At 35.2% G+C, this 14,603-nt stretch overlaps 1 protein-coding gene across 3 annotated transcripts in view; it reads left to right on the top strand.

The window, feature by feature from the left end:
• The window catches only part of LOC127842390 (uncharacterized), a 48,900-nt gene that overhangs the window by 14,084 nt on the left and 20,213 nt on the right, over nucleotides 1–14,603 (top strand). For all 3 annotated transcript variants that reach the window (XR_008031593.1, XM_052371873.1, XM_052371875.1), the window contains exons 10-17: nucleotides 1,207–1,291; nucleotides 4,762–4,887; nucleotides 5,159–5,375; nucleotides 5,698–5,897; nucleotides 6,967–7,068; nucleotides 9,482–9,636; nucleotides 11,221–11,370; nucleotides 13,770–13,864. Coding sequence is in view for 2 of the 3 variants with exons in the window: in XM_052371873.1 (XP_052227833.1) it covers nucleotides 1,207–1,291; nucleotides 4,762–4,887; nucleotides 5,159–5,375; nucleotides 5,698–5,897; nucleotides 6,967–7,068; nucleotides 9,482–9,636; nucleotides 11,221–11,370; nucleotides 13,770–13,864 (1,130 nt within the window). In the remaining variant the exon portion in view is untranslated. The remainder of the gene's footprint in view (nucleotides 1–1,206; nucleotides 1,292–4,761; nucleotides 4,888–5,158; nucleotides 5,376–5,697; nucleotides 5,898–6,966; nucleotides 7,069–9,481; nucleotides 9,637–11,220; nucleotides 11,371–13,769; nucleotides 13,865–14,603) is intronic.

Here is a 14,603-nt window from a genome sequence, read left to right as displayed (position 1 = left end):
AAAATACACCAAACTGGCAAATGAAAGATGCCTATCCAGGCGTTCAGGAACGATTTTCAAACGTGCTGACCGAGTACGACAAACATTTGTAGCTTGATAATTAAACAATTGTCCTCTTTATGTGATACTATACTATTTCGGTAGTGTTTTTTTCCTGTATTGAAAGCAATACTGTTTTTATCGAAAGTCAATTATTTCTTCCGCTGGCGATTAAGTGGCCGAGTACAGACCCTGAAATTCTGCAATATGGATTTTTACTCGTAATTGTAACCGGGCCTCAATTTGTGTCTATGTGTCGTTTGAGCATGCAGAGAGTAGTCCGGAATTCCGCACATGGAACAGTGTTACATCCCTTACGCTGTGCACAGACACAGTGATGCAGCCAAATTTCAGGGGATTGCTCCCGAATCAGCCTATAATATATTCAAATGTATCAATTCGTGCCTGCTGGTGTTATGTATAGGTCATTTAAGGTGAAAATCTGCATAAAACGCCTACGATGAAAAAGCGAATTGGTGTTCTATACCGATGTTAAGGTCAGCGAGTGGTTGACACAGTGTGAACTACTTGGGTAACAAGAAGTGCATAAACAACAAAACACAGGTCAAGAACGCTTCCTTTATGACTACCTAATTCGTGATTAAAAATTACTGCTCGCGGTTTTATTTTTCATTCATTATCTTATTGTTTATTTTGAATTGTGTATGGTGTCAACAGTTTTGAAAAGGTAATTTCCAGAATGAAATTATATTCTTAGTGTGATAGATATTGGATATTCCAACAATATTCATTTAATATGATGGTGATTTCAAATTTTACTTTATATTAACTGCTTCTTTACCTCTATAACATAAATATGATGATGAACAGTACACAGACATCTCGACCTGTGCGTTAAGACTCACTCTTTATACATGTGAATGGGTTGTGTTCATTTCAAACTAGCGATTTAAAAACTATACGATAATTTTTAAAAATGAGTTTCGTCTAAGATTATGCAATAGCGAACAACTTCAGTGCCTTCAGCGCTTCATGTATGTTGTGTTGGTCCCTTCACTGCAATTAAAGATCGCATGAAGGTAATGCAGGTTTCCTGCTTTTTTAGTGGCGTAATAATCACACCAATTATAACTCATTTCATTCGGACCAATTGTTTTATCTGCACCCTTTGAATGTGAGTGGCTGTTTAATGATTTTATGTTACAGATGTACCATCTGTTTACTCAAGATGTTTTCGGCAACATCAATACATCTGACGATCCGCATTCCGTCAGCCTTTCGCTCGGACATGGTAAGTCAAGATACATTTTTTATGATACATTTTACAGTACCAAACTTAGGCCGGATTAGTGATCAGATTTTCACCGCATGAACTCGAGTTCGGGACTTCATGCTATCAGGGCGAGTGCTCTTCAGGGTGAGCTAACCAGGCCAGGCCGCCTGCACAGCTTATCGCCAATACCGCTTAAAGCTGCCACGAAACAGATTGGGAAAATGAAAAAGGAAAAGTAGTGTTTGCAATTTACAAAAGCATGATAGTCTTTAAAAGCACTAAGTAAAAAACACCGTTTAAACATTATAAAAATTCATAACTCCCCTGTGAAGTCTTGTTAAGTCAGTTTCAAAAGCATTCTAGCTTTTCATAACCCTTTTATTATTGTTATACAATTACCACGTGGCGAAACTATTCTAGCTACTTCACTTCCGGCGTCCACTCACTAACAAAATGACATATTCAAATTGCAAGCCAATCGATTGAGAATTAGTTTAGCGTGGTGGATACATAATCGTTTTGTCAAGCCGAATACTTCGATATACGGATGGCACTTCGATAACAGTAAAAAAACTAAGCCACACGCGAGAGATGAGTTCTTCAGTTTAGTTTTTGCATTTATATTTTCTTCATTAGGTTTTCAGTAACGAAGTATTGTTTTCCCGATAAATTGTAATGTACTCCGTATTGCACAGAAAGAAAATCGCTGGAGAACGGTGGGTTTTAAGTAAAACAAACAATAATTTCCATCAAAAACCAGCATAAAGTGGATAATCAGTACATATTTCAACAAAATAAATTCTAAGAAATAAACGAAGAACGTTTTTTACCACTCGAATTAAAACATAAATATGTATACTAACTTTGCAACATGTTAAACATGTAGTTCACACATTTATTCGAAAAACCTCAAATATTCAAAGAGTCGGATGCTACATTTTCATGGACACTTCTTTAACTGATCATCTCAATAACAATGGCACTACTGTTCCAGACACTTTTTTTACAGATGTAATACACTATTTTTTACTCAATCAAAAATGAAAAATTCGCTGTTGAATGCTGTTATACATGTAGTTAGCTTGCAATACATAACAATTTCTGTATTGGCGGAAATTAAAACAAATCAACGAAAATTTGCTCTATTTTTTATCCCTTCGAATATGGTTATGATTTTGTTTGTCGAGGTATATTAAATTAAGTTATGTAATCTGGAGGATCAGCATCTGACCATTTAAGCGTGATTTTTCGATATATTATGTGTGTGTTTGTGCTTGCGCGTGTTTGTGTGCGCGTGTGCGTGTGTGTGTCATACTTAATTTATTTTTACACCGGCGGAAGCAAGATTAAGTACCATTCATCAATAAAAGATATACTTCAACGCAAAACATAAGTGTCATTCTTAAGAATTACATAACGAACAAAAACGTCTTCATTATAACAATAATAGATATGCAACGTTTTTTTTAAACAAGGAATTTATTTCAGCTGTACATTATGAGTAACCAGGAGAAACCGTTTCAACTCATTGATGGAATTGTTTGTTCTTTCTTCATGTCAGTATACCTCCTGCCACGCGTTAGTGTATTTGATCCACAACGGTTGCATGAAAGCTCGATTGGGAAAAAGGGAAATGTTTTGTGGCCATATATACATGTGAAAACTAATTGTGATAAATAATTCGATCTATTTGATGAGCACAGTCTAAATGACCATATCTGATGAGCACAGTCTTTATGACCATATCTGATGAGCACAGTCTATATGACCATATCTGATGAGCACAGTCTATATGACCATATCTGATGAGCACAGTCTATATGACCATATCTGATGAGCACAGTCTATATGACCATATCTGATGAGCACAGTCTATATGACCATATCTGATGAGAACAGTCTATATATGACCATATCTGATGAGCACAGTCTATATGACCATATCTTATGAGCACAGTCTATATGACCATATCTGATGAGCACAGTCTATATGACCATATCTGATGAGCACAGTCTATATGACCATATTCTGCGTAATAATAATAGCTTTCGAGGCACTGCCTAATCCACGCATAGTACACGATCTTCAACCATGTCCAGGCACTGCCTAAGCCACGCATAGTACACGATCTTCAACCATGTCGAGGCACTGCCTAATCCACGCATAGTACACGATCTTCAACCATTTTAAAATACGTTCTTGGAATCGAAGCGGTTCCTATAAAGAATGCATCATTATTTATTTATGAAGGTACTAAGATCATTTATTAGATAGCATGTCATGAAATATTAAATTGCTAAAACTGCCATTGCTCCACAGAAATAAGTATGTTGAATAGTAAATTCATCTTTGAACACAAACAACACCATTGTTTATATTTCACATGTTTTGGTAAATAAGGTATGAGTTATTGTCTATTGTGTCGCGCTTGTCTCTGCATATTGATTCATATTCAATATGTTTGTATCCGGATGACACGCGTGCGGAAAGTCCGGGTTCAATCCAAAAACGAACTGACATTTGTAATGCTATTTAAGATTTGAAGTAATTTTCCCAATTTATTTCAAGTTAGATTAAAAAGTCAATTATACACACAAACGAATACACATTTGTAAATAATAATACTCTACTGTTTTATAAGTTATAGGAATAACAATGATCCAATCTGGATGCAAACATCGCCATCTAATCATCAAGGGGCTTTTTGTAAAGAGTCGTTTAGTCGGAAAATATTAGTATTACTATTATATACAACGATGCTTACATGTAATTGACTGCCTTTAAGGAGTTTCTTTTTCTTGTAAGATAGTGGTTCTGTACGTATTTATAAGATTTATGAAATTAATTAATAATTATCAATAACGTAGTCTGTTTAATAATTAGTTCTTTTGTATAAAATTCTCGCTGTAGTATATTTTACTACTTACACAAATTGGGGATGTATAAGATTTTAACTATTTCATGTATTCAATCAAGTAGGTAAAATGTCAGTGGTTGAACTTATCTTACGGGAGATATGCCTTAACCTTAATGCAAACACCAGGGTTGGTGCAGTCAGTAACACTTGTTGTTTATGAACGTTTACACAGTATCGATAAAAGTTTAATGGTTATTTAAAAAAAGTATGCGAAAACACTCAGTTACATTAAATTGACGTTAGACAGAAAATTGAGAAATTAATAAATCGATTTAATATCCCTACTTGGTTAGCACATTGTATAAACTATTAACAGAACAGAAAAGTTTCGACTTATGCATAAATACAGTATCATCGCAATAACAGCATACGTTTCAATAAATAACAAAACATAAATCATAAATAAGAGAGAACAATTTAAAAAATGTTTAGGTGAAAATGTCACAATGATGAGGTTAATAAATTATGACCTCATAATGTCAAAACGTTGTTGTTGCAAGTAAAATACATAATTATGTGTATATGATCTTTGTGAATTTATTAACTAAGTGTTCAATATTTCTCTGCCAGTACCCGATGCTTATGATCACAGCGCTAAATTCAGATGGACTACTGGCTACTATAGTTTCGGAGTGTACAACATTAATCCTCCTGTACCGTACAAAGCGAGCCCACCAGTTCTTGTAAGATATTCAGGTAAGGCGTAATTATATACAATGTTTAGTTGTTGTCAACTTATTTTGTATTAAAGTAATTTTCAACATCATCTTTGTGTCGGTATCATCCTGTTTGTTTTGTCGACTTTAAGTATGTTTGTGTATGAAACATTAAATAATTCAATCTGTGTGTTTGCCGTTCTTTCCCTGTTGGATATAATCTTTATGTCATTGTATCCGTCAGTATTGATGTTATAATTTTCAGGCGAAACGTTTGATTCAAACACAATTTCTTACATGATATATTACAGAAGCTGATCTGTTTATTTACGTCTTCAACCTCAATTTTTACATGAAAACCGATCCAACTGGTGAATTTCGGGTGATTCCTGAAGATGTGAACGAATTTAACCTGATGCAAGGCTCTCTGAAACTTAAGTTACTTATTGAAGCCACAAATTGCATTTTATCCCCGTGTCTAAAATACCATCGTTGGGACGAATATGCCGGGAAAATAGAATCAATTAGGTAATAAGTTCAATTACTTTCATGAGATACAGGATGGTTTAATAGCCAATCATTTTGTTGTGGTGTTTTTATTTTGTTATTCTTTGTGTATTTTTTGTTTATTAGTTTTGTTGGAGGAGGGGGTACATGGTCGGAGCGCAATCATGAGCAAACATAATAATTTATCAGATCACTCTTTAATTAAAATATCAGTCTTCTACTTAACAAACATATTTGTTTCCACTTTTGGGGTGCATGACATTTTGTCTGTTTTTGCATTTTTTAACAAGTTAAATATTGTATCCCAAAACTAAAAATATCAACTGTTTCTTCCATGACAAAGCAACGGCACAGTGAAGTTCCGCTTGTTCGTATGGCCGCCGTCCTCCCGGCTGGTATCAACCTTGGAGATGGACCAAGCTGTGATGCGTGCCCTGAAAGAAGCATTGATGAACTCCATCGCGTATCAATCTACACATATATTTTTCGAAGGTTCATCATACATTTTTTGGGACAACACATCTTTCGTCCTACGAAGCACCAGTAAGCTTTGTTTTCATGTATTTAGGAAAAATCTTATGAGGCGAATTAGTTAAATCCGGCATTCGATGGCGACTGTATTTCTTTAAAGTACGCGATGATTATATAAGTTTTGCGGACTACTATTAATGTGCGAAACGTGGTTACGTTCGAAGTATAAGATTACATTGTGTATTGTTCGATGAGCAAGTTTTATCGGTATTCTAACAACGTACTTGTAGTCGATACACTTTTATAATACCATCGCATTGATATCTGCCTGATATAACGTTGCGTGATATATTTCTTTATATCAAGGTCAACGGGAAGTTCTTATATCAGTCAATGTTCGGAGTTACGTGAGATTTGCAATAAAGTCAACAATTTCTATCAACATGAATCAACGTTCAACAAAATAAACAATTTGTTACCAAGAACGTACATATTTTATAAAGTTTAAAATCATAAATCCCCAAAACATTGTTGTTTTTTTAATCACCACAGTCCGCACTACAGAAGTTACATGACGTCATCAATGGGACAATAAATCCTAACTATCGATATAGCTATTGCTCTTGCAAGTGTTGCACTGAACGTTATGGCAATTGATAACTGTATGCTTATCCTCAAATTTTTAAACAAATGATTCAACACGCTTATGTCAATAATGACACCATCATTAAAATGGTAATTTGAATACACATCTCCAAAATGGCGTCTCCAAATTATTCGGTGAAGTGTGTTCTTCGATTAAATTTGTCGCTGCAGTCCATTCCTGATCTCCGATTCATGTACTCTTACCATTCCTAGTGCAAAAGACTTTTTTCTGTATACGATGTTTAAAATAAGCGACTATTCGTGTCGTCTTTTCGAACTCCGTTGCTGCATGTATGTCAACATAAAAGCCGGATAAGCAAACTCAGCGACGATCCGTACATTTTACATATAAAAATGGATTGTTTTGCAGATTTTTAGGAAAATGTGGTATGCTAAACAGAAAACAGTGTTATTCTCTATATATGCAGCTTTGGTAAATGTTTGTTGTTCATTAAAACTCTTATTACTTCGCTGTTTTTGTTTTTTATATTTTCAGTCGCATGTTCGAGGCTTAAGGTAGAAGTGGACGCGAAGGTGTTAACATTCTCGGTTACACGCATAGGAGTGATGGGATACAGCCGTGAAAGATGTTATCTAGGTAGAGTGTAGGGGACTTTTAACCTAAAGCTTATAGATAAAATTTATGGTTACACGTATAAGAAAGAGAGGATACAGAAATGAGACGTGTTATCCAAGTAGAGTGTAAGGCAGATCTTACATAAGACTTCAGATAAAATTCCCTGATACACGCATAGGAGAGAGAAAGAAATGAGACGTGTTGTCCAGGTAAAGTGTATGGGAGAATTAACATAAGGCTTACAGTTGAAATTTACGGTTACACGCATAAGATAGTTAACATAATATTTCCGGTCATGGCCCGGTAGGACAAACACTTTCTTAGACATAAGCTAAAACGTCAAATTGGAGGAGTCAGACTAAAACTCATCCGCGATTTTATCACTCCATACAAAAGCTCCGTAGCGATTAAAATTAACTTCTAATTAGAGGCACCTACAAAAGCTCACCCGGACATAAGCTCACATGTTAGCACGTCGCCGGACACATAGTAACATAAAATCGTCTGTATGTTTGATACCTTGTTTTTATTTCTCTTCTGCAAATCAGTGTATGCTTCTTTAAACACTGTTTGCAAAGTTTTGTTATCACTGTATGCAACCTTAAGCCATTTTATTCAATTTAAATATCTTTTTTATAAATAAGGAGATTCTATAATGTTCGCCATATATTCCGGCTATGCATGTGTTAATCCTAACCTGCAATTCACTATTACATATTTTATGATGTATTCTTTAATTTAATTTCCATTCAATTTGTATATCGAAATATTTGAACAGGGGAATTAAAAATAAGAGTCACAAAAGAGTCAAATAACTAACAGAAGAGTTAAGCTTTTAAGTCAAATGAACTGCATTCACACAACTTTGCATTTAAAGCTGCTAACATATTCCAATTACGATGCTTAATATTATAATGTAATTTTCAAATATTTAAAAAAAGCAACATTCGTTCACATTTCCGATGGGTTGACTATTGAAGATTCAATTGTGAGTAGGGAACAATCACACAAGGTTATGGAATTCCACAAACTTAAGTACAGCACTTGTGAAAGCAATTGACTTGATAATCTATTTCTTCCCGTGCCTTACCTTCAAAAGACATATTATCAGCAAACAAGACTATCTGAACAATATAATCAATATTCAAGCCAGACCGTATTTCATTTTGAACATATTTTCATGGAAAATAGACAGACCTTTTATTTGAAGTGCACAATGTGCATCGTCAACATCACATTTGGTTGGTATTGATATATCAGCATGTAAACGCGCAGCAAACACGTGTCAACACATTTGAATGCGTACACATTTGAATGCGTACAAAAATGTTTGTTTATGTACCGTGAATGAACAATTGGTTGACTGCAGAAATTGCCGAGCCTGATATATTAAAATAAGACCAGGCAGTAACCTTTTTTCTGTTTATCAAACCGCGACGTCCCCGAATTTAAAGAAATTATGAAACAAAAACGCTAAAAAAATGCCAGCCTCGCGCTACCATAGTTCTAAGCCTCGCATGATAAACTTGATCTTTATAACAAACTAACATTATATTCTCTACATATTTCTTAAGTGTACACAAATTGCATGTTGACATCGTTTTATCACTACAGCAAAGAAAAAATTCCAAAAACGACAGGGTGACACTTTGCATTGCTTAAACCTAATAGTGTTTCTAATTTAAATTGTAGATGTATCTTAAACGCATAGCGAGTTTGAAATTAATCCGGCCTAAATTAATTAATACTTATAAAAAAAAATAATTGGTTATAATTTGAATAACTTAATAATGATTCGATAATCATTGACTTAATGCATTGATATAGCAAGAAATATGATTGACCATTCGAAGGTAACGAAAGTCGGGTTGTTTCTATTGTTTGATTGGAGAGACGCTGAAGAATACGATTTCAACGATTTTAGACAAGAGATTAAACACGTCGTATGAACACAAGTAAACCCCCAGATATAAAACCTTCCGTATATCTTTTATAATCTCGTCAATTAAGGAAAGCTGTTCTTCAAACTATGATACACGAAAGTCGTCTACATTGATCCAAAAGTGCGACTTTGCGCTTAAACAATTTTGGATTACTTTTTTGCATTTAAATCGAATACTCTAATATGAATTTTGATTCGATCGATTTTCGAATATTCGAATATTCATTCCCATCCCTTAAAAATGTTAAGGCCCAGAAGTTTACGATTAGTACGTAACTTAAATGATTAATTCAAAATAAGAACACTTTAATGATATTTATGACCTGCCATATGCGCAGCACGCACTTTTGTCAGAAGCTACGTTGTCCACGATAAGGTCAGCAATTTTCTTTGTCATTAACGGACATGGTAGCTCCTGACCAGTCTAGCGAATGCGCAGACTTGCCGGGAGCTACGCTGGCCGCATGAGGCATAATACCCATTTTCTCAAAGGACTTGCAGCCAACAAAGCCCTGGCGACTGCTGACTGCACCGGTAGTTACGATACAGGGGCCGTCTGGCAGAATATCCTGCTGTCCCCTACCTGCGGGACCGTGCCAGAATACAATCAGTCTAGTAGCACCAATAGCCTTCAGGAGATCTCCAAGGTACAACTGTTTGCATTTGTTTCTTATGAAGCCCAGGATCTGCATAAAAGGTTATGGTTTGTGGGGCGAACTACTTCACTATTAAATGAATTGTATAAAATGACGGGCATTTTTGTAAATGCAACCCCTAACATCATGGGGTTTTATCCTGTTTTCGTGTCCCTTTCCTGTTAGTTTTCCCATATGTTTTCATAAAATAGTTAAATGTTAATACAAATAATACTCAATTTGAATTCGCAATATGACAATTAAATACATAACGAGAGAGATGACAACGGCAAGAGTTACCAAATATAGTGTCAATGTAACTGATTAATTTGTATTTAGGCATGTCGAATAATCCATGTGGTTCCCTTAATGCTTTCACTTGTAGTGAATTTCTTTTTATTATTGTGCATGTTTCTTCAATAAAAAAACTGTGTTTGCATAGTAATTATACTATTTAAGAAATAATTAAATTTTATTTTGTCGAGCCCATAAACGTGACAACACGTGCGTCATAATACAAATTGTGAATTTATTTGTACTATTCTGTGAGAATTGTCAATATCCCAGTATCTTAGTCGTGCATTTAGGCACTCTTAAAATCAACCACGTAATAAAAAAGATGGATGTTTGCCATATGAGCCCAGCGTAGCTCCAGACCAATCTGAGAATAATCCCATTCTGATCAGAAACCACCCTGTCCACTAAAAGATCCACGGTCACGCAAGTTTTCGTGGTCTCAATAGCGGACAGCTTATCACCTGGACAGAGTTCGCGAATACGCAGGTTGGTCTGGAGATACCATGGCAGCATATGACATAAGACTCACTGTTGCATGATGTGGACAGTAAGTTGTGTTACCACTGGCATAATTTTCCATTTCAGCGTGTGTTTGCACAAATGTTAACGGAAATGTTCAAATTAGAATTTTATCAGACAGGTGAAACATCAATTTGTTAATATTAAATGTCATATAATTTTGCAAAACCTTAAAGCCTTTCTACAGATTTATGCACATATTGAATTTGCCATTAAATGCTTAATATTGATAAATGTAAACATTTGATCTAAAAAGCTCCTTTAAAAGAAAACAAGAATAAAATTAAAGAAAGAAAAAAGTAACCCTCAACTGGGTTCAAACCACTGACCCCTGGAGTAAAAGTCTATCGCTTAGACCACTCGGCCATCCGTGCTTATATAGAGAGAGAGATGAATTTTATACTTTATATGAGCAATCCTCATAGGATCACAAAATATAACGACAACAACAGAACTCTATAAATTATTCATTTGTTTCGCGTTGCATCGCTTTATAATTTTCAGGATTTAAAATCGTCAAAAGATCCATATAATAGATATTGAAGAGCATGGTTAATGTTCAGTATTACTGTTTCCTCACACATATCATAGCTATAACGAAAATGCGTGAATCTGAAACAATTTGTTTTTAATTTTGTCAATTTATCTAAAAGTGAAAAGGTAACTTTAAACGTCATTCAGTACAACTAATCTATTGCACCTTATATTGAGCAAATGAAAAAATTACTACAGTCGACTCATTCATTCAAATTATAATACTTACTACTGCATTTGTCTCAGACCACAATGGACGATAGTAACTACGTAGACATTCTACGGAACACCGTCAATCTGACGTTTCCAGATGTCAATGTCACGGAGGCTGACGTCATATATTCGGCGGACATACTGAGTAACCTCCTGGATACAACTTTAAAGATCAACGAAACGGTAATGTTTATACTACGTTGTTCTTCGTTTCTGTGATGTGGCTTATGTGGTTTATGCAGTGTTCGGGTTACCATAAAATTACATTAAGTCCGTAGAATTCGGTGCCTACAAATATGTTATGTCCCAAACAGATAGTGTTTACTCCGATACTTCGATCAAATTATTTACATCAAGTTATGTTTTTTTATTTGATCAACTAACTAATACAAAAATATACGTAATACATAAAAATTAGTAGCAGTTATTCATAAGAAATGTAGATGTCACATTATATTAACTTCCACTTTGCAATGACTGAGTCGTTCACTTTAATGATATCTTACTTTTCACCTCACCTCACGATGAGTAAATGGGACAATTTTGTCAGGTGTCCGTCCCTCCGTGGCATGACAAAAGTGCGTCTTCTAACTTTTTTTCTACAACGATTTTCGCTTGAAATTTCACATTAATGTTTTTTGGGTTTTCCGCTATAAAAAACAGCTTGTTTATTTCCATTGATTATTTGATTTACGGGGCCCCATAATGGTTTTAAACATGAAATTATGATGAAAACATGAAAAATATTCTCCTCGGAAACTACAAGGCCCAAATGTAAATGTTTCGTCAAGAACCATCGCATTGTTTCAATTATGCTACTCTGTTTAAAACTGTATCTGTTATGTGGGTCATCAGTTTGAAACAGATATATATATATGGGGGAATTCCATTAAATATCTTCTAATATGAAACCGCAAAGCCATGGGCTTTATTTAGATGTCTTCTATCAAGTTTAATCAAATTGTACCCAGGTTTCAAATCTTGGGTCACTAGTTGTACATATCCGTATATAGGGAAAACCTTTCGTCATGTTCTTGTCTAAAACCCAAACCCCAATGCTGTCATGTTTGGTATATTACATCATTTGCCGGAGATGCTCTACAAAAATTGTTCAAATAATGAACAGGGGTCTAAACTGGCTACTATTATAGTCAACACCTGTAAAGATATTCTCATATGACACCACAAAGCCCAAAGCTTTTATATTTGGTGTGTGGTATCATTTAGAGATCATCTACACATTTTGTTAAACTTAAGCCCCTTGGATTAACATGGATCTGCTTTGGGGTCACTAGTTTAATATTGATTTACATATGGAAGACCTTTAAAGCTCTTAGATATAAATGTCTGACACCACAAAGCTAAAGTCTTTCAAATCTGGTATGTAGCATCAACTAGTAGTTGTTCTCATATTTTTATTAAATTATTCCCTTTAAATCAAAACTTGCCCGCCCCGTGGATGACCAGTTTTAAATTGACTTGCATTAAGAAACGTTTAGATATAGTCTTTTCTGAGACCTAAAAGCCCAATTCTTTCTATTTTGGCGCGCAACATCATCTAGAGGTCATATGCAAAATGTGTTCAAATAGTGCCCCTGGGACAAAAACCGGGCTCGCCAGGTAGATAAACAGTATGTAATATCTTGATAAATCTTGTTGATGCAATGTAAACTCTTTTATGTTGGGTAAACAGCATCATTTAGAGGTCCTTCACAAAGATTGTTCTTATTTTGGCCCTCGCGTACAAACTTGCCCCGCTCGGGGGTCACCAGTTTTAAATAGACTTAGGTGGGGAAAACAATGTAATAATCTGAAGCCGCAAATTCCAATACAGATTCAAATGAGAAGATTTTTACAGAATTCATAATATACACATATAAAGACAGGGCTTTTGACCACAAGAGCATGGGGTAAGCTAAACATGGCATAGGATCACTATACGATGTTATGAAAGAGATATAAAAATGTACATGCACAACAGGCATTCAGTTATAACAGCTGCCAGAAAGGCATAACTTGAAAAAATGCATATACTAATGTGCCCTCAGTTGTAATGCTTGAGTGACTGTAGAAACCACATATCGAAAAAACCCATTTGTCGTTTGTAATACTCATTGACAAAGTTTAAGGACAATAACCTGGCAAGATGACTTTATTAAACATTGATTATTGATAATATATGCAGCTTTGAAAGTATTGTCAGAAATGTTCAATCAATATCGATCAAATATTAATTTTTTTTAACTGCGCCTTTTTGATTGATCAAATATTGAAAACTATATATCGCTAGCTTTCACAAATAATTTCGGGCCGATATCTGACAAACAACCGATCATAATTGTTGTGGCTTTCGACACCTTAAACGTTATTTAAAATGCTTATGTATGTTCTAAACGTGTGACCGTTTCTCCAAGAGTTTCATTGCACGTCATTCTTTGCTGTGACGCAACTCATAATAACAACTAAATTATATTTATATTAAGTGTATGCCCTTATTAAATATGACAATCGTGATTTCGATTTTCATTTAATAAACTTCATAATTTTGATTAAACAACTGATTGATTAAGATCATATTTCAGGTATTGAGCTCCGTCTTGAAAATAACGAACAACATTCTCTTCACTAACAGAGATACCATCATCAACGCACAGAAGATTACAAACGCGGCTAACAGGTAATTCAAACATAACAATAGATCATTGACGCGGAAAACAGGTGAGTCAAAAGAAACATAGATGCCGAAAGCTGCAAAAAGGTGGGTCAAACAGAACCATAGATCACTAATGCGGGAAAAGGGTGAGTCTAAAAGAACCATAGAACATGAATGCGGACAACAGGCTGGTCAAACAGAACCAAAGACCATGAATGCTGGGTCAAGAATACCAATAGATCACGAACGCGGCCAAACAGACCCATAAATCAACAAAATGGTCAAACAGAAGTCAAGATTACATATGCGGCCAACAGATGAATCTAACAAACCATTAATCACAATCGCGACAAGCAGGTGGGTCAAATATAATCATAGATCGCAGACAAACGCGACCAACAGGTGGGTCATACAAAACCATTAATCACGAAATCGGCCAGCAGGATGCTCAAACTGAACCAAATATCACGAATGTGGCCTTGAGGTTGGCCACACTGAACCATAGATCACGAAGGCGGTCAACAGGTCAGTCAAACAGAAACAAAGCTCGCAAATTTGGTCCTCAGTGAGGCAAAGCGAACCAAAGATCACGAACGCGGCCAACAGGTGTGTCAAACAGATTCATAGATCACGATCCTGCTAACAGGTAGGTCAAACAGAATCATGTATCACGAACGCGGTCAAGGAGTGTGTCAAATAGAACCATAGCTTAAAGATCTAGAATGCGACAAATAGATGGGACAATAGAACCATAGATCAAGAG

Source organism: Dreissena polymorpha, chromosome 8, assembly GCF_020536995.1.
Source record: "Dreissena polymorpha isolate Duluth1 chromosome 8, UMN_Dpol_1.0, whole genome shotgun sequence".
In the NCBI taxonomy this organism is placed as follows: domain Eukaryota; kingdom Metazoa; phylum Mollusca; class Bivalvia; order Myida; family Dreissenidae; genus Dreissena; species Dreissena polymorpha.
Note: the sequence above shows the minus strand (reverse complement) of the source record. Positions and strands in the feature narration are given on the sequence as shown.